This window comes from Erythrolamprus reginae, chromosome 10 (genome assembly GCF_031021105.1).
Source record: "Erythrolamprus reginae isolate rEryReg1 chromosome 10, rEryReg1.hap1, whole genome shotgun sequence".
In the NCBI taxonomy this organism is placed as follows: domain Eukaryota; kingdom Metazoa; phylum Chordata; class Lepidosauria; order Squamata; family Dipsadidae; genus Erythrolamprus; species Erythrolamprus reginae.
In genome coordinates, this window is record NC_091959.1 from 41,224,307 (window position 1) to 41,234,755 (window position 10,449).

A 10,449-nucleotide genomic window follows, 5' to 3' on the forward strand; every position below is an offset into this window, starting at 1 on the left:
ATAATGATTTATGATTGATTGGATAAAAATGTATAATTGTGTATTGATATGTTTTAAGGTATGTGCATTGATGTATACAGTACATGGAAACTGGAGAATAAAAAAAAACTTTTACAAAGCAAAAAAAAGGGGGGGGGAGGGGGGAGAATTAGCAACAGTTTTTTCTGCTATGATCATAAATCGAAATATCCAGTAAAGCAGATAGTTTGGTTCACATACCTCCGTGCCTCCCACTCTCTTCTTTCACGCCTTTTCATTGTTCTTTCTACCACTTCCTATGGAGAGATTATGATAAACAACAATCAATGCCTAGGGAAAATATCCTACAAATAAATATATTCAATGTTGACAAGGGTAACATTTGACAATGAAACAATTTTACTTTTTAAAAAAACATAGTAAGGATTGCAACTAGAGTTGTTTCAAATGATACAAGATAGCCATGAGCCAAAACAAGGGGGCAAATATTTTATAAAAATCGCTTTTACTCCCTGAGAGACTCCTATACTTTATTGCATCTTCTTTTTCTTAGTAGTCATTGTAAAATTATCTTAATCTATTTATAAATATGACTTTCTTTTAAGATATCGTTTTAACTTGCTCAAATCTAACCTCTTCAAATCGTCTACGTTTCCCTGCAGGCTCTAACCCATTGCTTTCATTCCCAGAATCCTCTTCTTCTTCCTCCTCTTCCTCCCTGAAAATATCATCATAGGCAGGAATCTCGAGGTCATCACCTTGCTTGACCAACAGTTTGACCTAGAAAAATGTGAATAAAACAACTGTAAAACCCGGTAATGATCTTGGCGAAAGGCAGGAATTTGTCATACACTAGAATAGAATAGAATTTTATTATGGACACTATGGACAATTTTAGACCACGTAGTAAAATATTTCATATTATAGTAGATGTAATACAGTATTTGTGATGGGCCCTAGGTACTTGTAACATTTGTGATTGGCCCTTGGTGCTTTCTGAGCTTTGTTGTTATCCATTATCCTACCTAGGTAACATCCTATTTTGTTTCCTCCAAAATAAGACATCCCCTGATAATATGTCCAGCTGGGCTTTTCAGTGCATGGCAATAAGGCCAAGTGCTTATTTCAAGGTTCAAAATATATATGACGGGGTCTTATTTTCGGGGAAACACAATAGTTTAAAATTTGCATTATAAAATTCCATCTCCACCTTTCCTCCGATCACATGATTGGTATTACATTGGCAAACTAATCACCATCTTTATCTTTTTTAACCACTTGAATGGGGTGAACCTACCTAATACTGGTAGTCCTCAACAGTTCATTGGGTGACTGTTCAAAGTTACAATGGGACTGGAAAAAAGAGACTTACAACCAATTTTAGCCTCCCCATGACTACGTGATCAAAATTCAGGTGCTGGGCAACTGACTCATTTATGACCATTGCTGTATCCCCAAAACCATGCGATCCCCTTTTGTGACTTTCAAGCAAAATGGGGGAAGCCAGATTTACTTAACAACCTTGTTACTAACTGATCAACTGCCGCAATTCACTCAACAACTGTGGCAAGGAGGTCATAAAATGGGGCAAAATTCTCTGTTTCTCAAATTTCTCACTTAGCAGCATAAATTCTGGACTAAATTGTTGTCCTACGTTGTCACCTAAATGAAAAACATCCCCAGACAACAGTCTTGAGTCTAAACAAAATATAGACAAAACATAGACTACAAATCGTATAGTCTGGAAGACAGAAGGAAAAGGGGGGACATGATTGAAACATTTAAATATATTAAAGGGTTAAATAAGGTCCAGGAGGGAAGTGTTTTTAATAGGAAAGTGAACACAAGAACAAGGGGACACAATCTGAAGTTAGTTGGGGGAAAGATCAAAAGCAACATAAGAAAATATTATTTTACTGAAAGAGTAGTAGATCCTTGGAACAAACTTCCGGCAGACGTGGTAGATAAATCCACAGTAACTGAATTTAAACATGCCTGGGATAAACATATATCCATCCTAAGATAAAATACAGAAAATAGTATAAGGGCAGACTAGATGGACCATGAGGTCTTTTTCTGCCGTCAGACTTCTATGTTTCTATGTTTCTATCTTCAGAAACTGATAATAAAGCCAGCATTACCATTGCTCAGATAATAATACAGGATCCAGACATGAAAAATTCCCCACAATCCTGTATAGAGCAGGGGTCTCCAACCTTACACAACTTTACAAAGCTGGCTGAGGAATTCTGGGAGTTGAAGTCCACAAGTCATAAAGTTGCCAAACTTGGAGACCCCTGCTGTAGAGGACCTAACAGTATAAGAACAAACCCCAGGAAACTGGGCCTCATGTTGTGACGTCAATATTTTATTTATTTTTTCTCAAAAAGGAGAACGTACTTGCGTCTCATTGTAAATGTTCACTACGTTGATAGGTCTGTGAGTATCGCAAACAAAGAACAGGGCATCGTCTTCGGGTTGAAGAACTTCCAGCAAGTCAATGTTGGCCCCACAGTTTAGGAACACGAAATACTTGAACTGTAAATTAAAAACAAGCAGGTTATGAAAATACATCTGCATGGAAGGTTATTAATACAGTGATCCCTCGAGTTTCGCGATCTCGAGCTTCGCGAAACGCTATATCGCGAGTTTTCTACCCGGAAGTAACACCACCATCTGCACGCATGCGTAGATGGTGGAGTTTGCATTACCGCCGGGCAGATCAGCTGCTAGGCGGCCAAAGGAACCTTCCCTGGGTCTTCCCGCCGGCATGGGGGGCTTCCTAGCACCCCCCCGAACCCCCAACCCGGGTTTGGGGGGGTGCTAGGAAGCCCCCCATGCCGGGGGAGACCTTTTAAAACACCCGTGCCGCTTCCCAGCTGAGTCCTGAAGCCAAGCGCAGAAGTTCCAAAGGCGCTTGGCTTCAGGACTCAGCTGGGAAGGGCGCGGCTGTTTGAAAAGGTGGCAGTCGGCCTGGGGGGCTTCCCAGTACCCCCCCCCCAACCCTGTCTCCTGCCGCCGGTTTAGCCAGGAGAGGAGCGGCAAAGTGACTTGGGAAACTCAAACCGCCCAGTTTCAGCTTTCCATTCCTCCACGTCACTTCGCCGCTCCTTCTGGCTGGTGGGGGGGGGGAGTTAGGAAGGTTCTACTTCTCCCCCCCAGCCAAAAACTCAAAGCCTGTCTCCTGCCACACAGTTTAGCCAGGAGAGCAGCGGCGAAGTGACTTGAAGGAATGGGAAACTCAAACCGCCCGGTTTCAGCTTTCCATTCCTCCACGTCACTTTGCCGGGGGAGTCTGGGAGGGAAGATGACGCGCCGGCAGCACAGGGGCGAGGGGTGGGAGGCAAAGCTCTGCGGGTACAGCCCCTTTCGGCCAAGCCTCCCCCCCCCCGCCAAGCAGCCAGGGAAGCCGAGCCGGGCGTGACGGCGGCGGCGCTGCTGCTCCGGTCGCCCGATCGTGTCCTGCCTCCTGCGCCGATGTTCCACGCCCGGCTCGGCTTCCCTGGCTCCGTGGCCGGGGAGGCTTGGCTGAAAGTGGCTGGAGCCGCAGAGCTTTGCCTCCCCCCCCCCCCTGTGCCGCCCCGCGCGTCATCTTCCCTCCCAGACAAAAAGGCCACCCTTCGGCTCTGCAGTTCCAGCCCCTTTCGGCCGAGCCCACCCGGCCAAGGAGCCAGGGAAGCCGAGCCGGGCGTGGCGGCGGCGGCTTCCTTCGGGGGCAACGCCAGCAAGAGGGTCTTCGCCCTCTTGCTGGCGTGCGTGGGCGGTGGGGAAGACCCTCAGCTGCTAGGCGGCCCAAGGAATCTCCCATGGGTCTTCCCCACCGCCCACGCACGCCAGCAAGAGGGGGAAGACCCTCTTGCTGCCGTTGCCCCCGAAGGAAGCCGCCGCCACCACCGCTTCTTCTTCCTTGCGCCCCCGCTGCCTCTCCGCTCTCTTGGGTGGCGGAGCGAAGGAAAACAAAAAGTTTCCCTTTCTGCAGCTCCTGCCTCCCGCCCACCCAAGACAATAAGAGCGGAAGAAGACCCTCTTCTCCAACACGCCCGGAGGAAAGCGGGGGGAAGGGAGGAGAGAGAAGGAAGCCAGGCACGAAGAGTGTCCCTCTTGCTGGCGTGCGTGGGCGGTGGGGAAGACCCTCAGCTGCTAGGCGGCCCAAGGAATCTCCCATGGGCCTTCCCCACCGCCCACGCACGCCAGCAAGAGGGGGAAGACCCTCTTGCTGGCGTTGCCCCCGAAGGAAGCCGCCGCCACCACCGCTTCTTCTTCCTTGCGCCCCCGCTGCCTCTCCACTCTCTTGGGTGGCGGAGCGAAGGAAAACAAGAAGACCCTCTTCTCCAACACGCCCGGAGGAAAGCGGGGGGAAGGGAGGAGAGAGAAGGAAGCCAGGCACGAAGAGTGTCCATGAGGGGGAAGAGACCCCCGCGCCGGGCAGGCCCACCGAAGCGGGAAGAGGGGGCGTGCACCCGGGCCTGTCATAAGCGTCCTCTGAGGGAAAAAGAAAGAGTCCGAGCTTGCCGTCCGGAAACGTTGAAGCGCCCTCACAAGCAAGAGGGGGAAGACCCATGGAAGGTTGGAACTGCAGAGCCGAAGGGCGGCCTTTTTGTCTGGGAGGGAAGATGACGCGCGGGCGGCACAGGGGCGAGGGGGGGGGGGAGGCAAAGCTCTGCGGCTCCAGCCACTTTCAGCCGAGCCTCCCCGGCCACGCAGCCAGGGAAGCCGAGCCGGGCGTGACGGCGGCGGCGCTGCTGCTCCGGTCGCCCGATCGTGTCCTGCCTCCTGCGCCGATGTTCCACGCCCGGCTCGGCTTCCCTGGCTCCGTGGCCGGGGAGGCTTGGCTGAAAGTGGCTGGAGCCGCAGAGCTTTGCCTCCCCCCCCCCTGTGCCGCCCGCGCGTCATCTTCCCTCTTGCTGGCGTTGCCCCCGAAGGAAGCCGCCGCCACCACCGCTTCTTCTTCCTTGCGCCCCCGCTGCCTCTCCGCTCTCTTGGGTGGCGGAGCGAAGGAAAACAAAAAGTTTCCCTTTCTGCAGCTCCTGCCTCCCGCCCACCCAAGACAATAAGAGCGGAAGAAGACCCTCTTCTCCAACACGCCCGGAGGAAAGCGGGGGGAAGGGAGGAGAGAGAAGGAAGCCAGGCACGAAGAGTGTCCATGAGGGGGAAGAGACCCCCGCGCCGGGCAGGCCCACCGAAACGGGAAGAGGGGGCGTGCGCCCGGGCCTGGCTAGAGCGCTTGATCTGCGGGCGCCTTAAAAGGGGGTGTGGACTCCTGGGAGACCTTGGCGGTGGAAGGGGACACACTCGAAGCCTCAGCCGCCTGTCATAAGCGTCCTCTGAGGGAAAAAGAAAGAGTCCGAGCTTGCCGTCCGGAAACGTTGAAGCGCCCTCACAAGCAAGAGGGGGAAGACCCATGGAAGGTTCCTTGGGCCGCCTAGCAGCTGATCTGCTCGGCAGCGCAGGCTGCTGCTGCGCTGCCGAGCAGATCAGCTGCTAGGCGGCCCAAGGAATCTTTCATGGGTCTTCCCCTCTTGCTGGCGAGGTGAGCGGGCGGGCAGCGGACAAGTGGCGGGCAGCGGGCTGGCGGTGCGGAAGTAAAAACACCATGGAAAAGTGGCACGCATGCGCAGATGGTGTTTTTACTTCCGCACCGCTATATCGCGAAATTTCGATTATCGCAAGGGGTCCTGGAACGGAACCCTCGCGATAATCGAGGGACTACTGTACTGTGTTTCTCCCAAAATAAGACCGTTTTATATATTTTTTGAACACTGAAATAATTGCTCAGCCTTATTGCCATGCATTCAAAAGCTCAATTTGGATGATTTATTTATTTGAATTCAATGCAATTTCTATGATTATCAAGGGATGTCTTATTTTGGGGGAAACAGGGTCTCACTCTCCCTCACTCTCTCGTTTTCCCAAAACTAAGACCTTGTCTTATTTTATTTTTTTTTGAACCCTGAAATAAGTGCTTGGCCTTATTGCCATGCATTCAAAAGCCCAATTGGGCTGATTATCAGGGGATGTCTTATTTTGGGGCAAACAGGGCATATCCAGAGTAGCTAAACTCTTGGGAGTTAAGGTAAAGGTTTCCCTCACACATAGGTGGTAGTGGGGGGCGGTGCTCATCTCCGTTTCTAAGTGCTTTTCAGCTTAGAAACTAAACACCGAAGGAGCACAGAATGCTGTTCCCTTCCCACCAAGATGGTCCCTATTTTTCTACTTGAATTTTTACATGTAAATTTCAAGAAAAGTTTAAAAATTACATTATTAAAAAAAACAGAATTTTAAAAAGATCTTATTTAAGTTCCATTTAGCATAATAGGATTTTCTAAACAAAATGTAGATAATGTACAGGAGATGCAAGAGAAGATATTGTGTTTCATTCTCCTTATTTGTTTAGATAGAGGGACGGACAGACAGACAGACAGATACACATACACCCCATTTATTATTGTTTTTCTTTACCTGATCCTTATGTTCTAGAAATGCTGTTTCCAGTTCTTGCCATCCAGATACTGGGACTAATGTATATTGCACATGATCACACTGGAATAAAGCCTGAAGAAAAATGAAGGCTAGATTTAAGAGCAAAGGATAATACCATAGGTTTACTTTAGCTGACCATAGCAACAGCAGCTTCTAAAGCACGTTTTACATATATCAGTTATATTTAAAGACAAACAAGCTAGAATTGTGAGCTTTGTTAATCGCCCATATTGTTTAACACTCTAATTCTGTATTTTTACTATATTTAAAATATATGATTATAGGCTGGAAGGAAGTTTGGTATTTTATAATGGAAATCATAATAATCACCAAAATCATGCAACTCTAATTTTCTTTTCCCATTCTATAAAGTTGTTCCACCAACATAATTTTATTGATTTATATCTATAACATTTATTTGTCATCTGACTCACACACAACGACTCTATAGATTACATATTTGTACACTAATTAATTTATCATTAAAAGAGCATCCTGCAAACACTTTCTGTAGGAAAGATCTGGGACATATTTGGAGATAATTGTAACTGAAAATCATTAGTTTTTAGACAATACAGCAAATCTCCCTCAATTACACCACCCCCAAGCCATTATCCCTAATTGCTTTGCAAGAAGGATACTAATACTATATTCATTTATTTGGAAATAATATTTATTGCGCGCTTATTTACAGTTTTTACCCCATTGCATCATATTTTGTCATTTGTACACTCAAAATACTTGAAGGGCAGACTTACTTGGAGGATTTTACAAGCACATAATGCATCGATGTCCGAAGCTACCAGAAGCAGCACCCCGCTGTAAGAAAAGAGATATTAGTTAGAAACTACGGGGAGTCCTCAACCTACCACCAAAACTGAGCCCAAAATTTAGCTTAGTTTACTTCGTCACCACAAATTGCAGAACGAAATTAAATACCATGTTCAGTGTACATTATAACTGTAAAAATAAAAACACAAATGCACATTCTTCACATTCTACATAATTGAATTAAAAACCCCATATTGCATTAATATTGTACTATACGGTAGAATTCATACGTTGCTAAGGGATAAATTTGTTAAGTGAGTTTTGCCTCATTTTACAACTTTTTTCTTGCCACATTTGTTGAGTCAATCATTGCGGTTGTTAAGTGACTCTGTTTTCCCCACTGACTTTGCTTGTCGGAAGGTCGCAAAAGTTGATCACATGATCACAGAACACCGCAATCGTCAAAAGTGTGAGTTGGTTGTCAAGCATTTGACATTCAATCATGGGTATGCTGCAATGGTGCAGTGTGAAAAACAGTCAGTACCGTTGTAACTTCAAATGGTCGCTAAGTGGACTGGTGGAACATGAGGATTATCTACATCCGGTTTCTAGTTAGGAGCAGCCGATCCTTTAATCCAGGGGTCTCCAACCGCCGGTCCGCGGACTGGGACCGGGGCCGTTGGGGGTTTTCAGCCGGGTCCGCGGCGCCAGGGCCCCCTCGGCCTTTCCGCGCTGCCCACCGCCCGCCCGATTTGCCCCCTCTGCTCCTCTGCCACCTCCTGCCTTTCACCGCAGCTCCTCCCGCACCCGGAACGCACGCCCTGCCCGCCTCACATTTGCCGAGAGGGACTTTCGCCCCGGGCTCTCAGCAAGGGGGCTGCATGAGAGGCGGGACCGGCGGAAGGTGATATTCAATGTCGGGGGCGCACGGGCGGTTTTGCGCGCGCTCCCTATCTCCCTGCTAGCCCACTCGGAATACTGTATTCAAAATAAGAAAAGCCTTCGCCGGCAAAGGCTTTTCTTATTTTGAATACGTATTCCGAGTGGGCTAGCAGGGAGATAGGGAGCGCGCGCAAAAACCGCCCGTGCGCCCCCGACATTGAATATCACCTTCCGCCGGCCCCGCCTCTCATGCAATACCCCCTTGCTGAGAGCCCGGGGCGAAAGTCCTCTCGGCAAATGTGAGGCGGGCAGGGCGTGCGCGGCGTCACCGCTGAGAAGAACGGAGAGAGAACGAGAGTGAGTGACAGCAACAGACAGCAAGATAGAGAAAGTGAGAAAGAGAGAGTGAGAGAAAGGGGGGGGAGAGAAAGAGATAGCAAGAGAGAGAGAACAAGAGAGAGAAAGAGCGTGAGAAACAAAAACAAGAGAGAAAGAGTGAGAGAGAGAAAGCAAAAGAGACAGAAAGAAAACAAGAGAGAGAAAGTGAGAAGAAGAGAGAGAAAGAGGGGGAGAGAGAGAGAAAGAGAGAGGGGGGAGAGAAAGAAAGAGAGGGAGAAAGAGAGGGAAAGGGGGGAGAGATAGCAAGAGAGGGAGAGAGAAAGAGAGAGGGAAAGGGGGAGAGAGGGGGGAGAGAAAGAGGAGATAAAGGAAGAGGAGAGAGAGAAAGGAAGAGAAAGAAAGAAAGAGGGATAGAAAGAGAGAGAGAGTGAGAGATGCTCAGTGAGCCTTTCTTTGAAGTTGCCTTTCTTTCTTTCTTTCTCTTTCTTTCTTTCTTGCTCTTTTTCTTTCTCTCTTTTACCTTTCCTTCCTCTATTTCTTTTCTTTCTCCTTCCTACCTTCTTCCCTCCCTCCCTCCAGTCCTTCCTCTCTTACTCTCCCCTTTCATAAGTTTCCTTGCTTCCTTCCTCTGTTCCTGTCCCTTCCCTCTTTCCTTCTTTCTTTCTTCCTTCCTTTCCTCCCTTCCTTTCCTCCCTCCATTTCTTGCTTTCCTTTTCCTTCCTCCCTTCTTTCCTCCCTCATTCCCTTCTTTCACTCCTTCCTCTCTTACTCTCCCCTTTCACACCTTTCTTTGCTTCTTTGCACCCTTCTTCTGTTCCTGTACCTTCCCTCTTTCCTTCCTTCCTTCCCACCCTCCGTCCATTCATTCACCCATTCCTCTCTTGATCGCCCCTTTTACGGCGCCGCTGACAGCTAGCTCCCCCCCCCCCACCGGGCCATGGAAAACTGGTCTAGCTGAAAGCCGGTCCCTGGTGCAAAAAAGGTTGGGGACCTCTGCTTTAAATCTCTTCCCAATCTAGTCAATTTCATCTTCACTGATTCAGTTTCAAGGACTTCCCAAAGCCAGTTAAAGCCAGTTAAAACCCCTACGAGAATCCAGTCTGTGGGGACAAAGGTGGACTACAACTATCCAGGGTGGACTACAATACCCAAAGTGAACTACAAAGCCCATCTTCCCCACCACCCAACAACCCCGAGTCTGCGGAGAGGGGCGGCATACAAATCTAATAAATAAATAAATAAATAAAATAAATAAACCCCAGCACGCCCCGTTTCAAGCAATGAAAGAGGTCTTTTACATGGTGGACTACAAGACCCATCCTCACCAGCCACCAGTCATTTCCCATCCCCCTTCCAAACAAATCCCTGTCCAGGTCCATTTGCCTCATCCCGACCCAGTTAAAACCCCTGCGAGGATACAGTCTGTGGGCTCAATGGGGGACTACAACCGCCCAGGATGGACTACCATACCCATGTTGGACTACAATGCCCATCCTCCTCTCCCGGCTCGCGCCCGTTTCAAGCATCGAAAGAGGAGACCCTCAGAGTCTTCCAGGCCCAACTCCACTCTTTTCCTTCTTAGTCCCCCCCCACGTCCCCTCAGTAATTTTAGCTTGCACAACAGTCCGACCGGGTAGGCTGATAGGGGGGCGGAGCTTCTCAACGCCATGGACAACAAGCCCCATTATTCCCAGCCGTCGTCCTCAAGTCCTCCTCCTGACCCGAAAGGCTCCAAACACCCTTACCTGGCCCAAGACCACCTCATAAAACTCCTTCCGAAAGTCTGTCAGGAACATGACCGGCCGGGGAAGCAACAATGGCGGTGGAGGGAGAGGAGAAAAAGCCTACTTCGAGGAAGGCGCCAAAGTAGCGGGCTTTCCTCATTGGCCCGGACGCTCCGAAAACCGACCAATCGGAGAGCAAGGATTAGCGCTCTGACGTTCTGATTGGGCGTGGTTACGTCACCTCGGCCCCGCCTTCTTCTGCCCCGCCCGTCTC

General features: G+C 49.0%; 1 protein-coding gene across 2 annotated transcripts in view; it reads right to left on the bottom strand.

Moving 5' to 3' along the window:
• Positions 1–10,440, bottom strand: part of CDC45 (cell division cycle 45) — a 29,425-nt gene extending 18,985 nt beyond the window's left edge. Inside the window, exons 1-6 of one of the 2 annotated variants that reach the window (XM_070762849.1) lie at positions 10,197–10,440; positions 7,218–7,278; positions 6,439–6,531; positions 2,380–2,517; positions 613–759; positions 220–275 (exon numbers count right to left, since the gene is read on the bottom strand). In XM_070762849.1, the coding sequence (XP_070618950.1) occupies positions 220–275; positions 613–759; positions 2,380–2,517; positions 6,439–6,531; positions 7,218–7,278; positions 10,197–10,216 (515 nt within the window). In that variant the 5' untranslated portion in view covers positions 10,217–10,440. Of the gene's footprint in view, positions 1–219; positions 276–612; positions 760–2,379; positions 2,518–6,438; positions 6,532–7,217; positions 7,279–10,188 lie in introns of both variants that reach the window. The other variant, XM_070762850.1, reaches the window with a different exon arrangement.
• Positions 10,441–10,449: the final 9 nt, after the last annotated feature.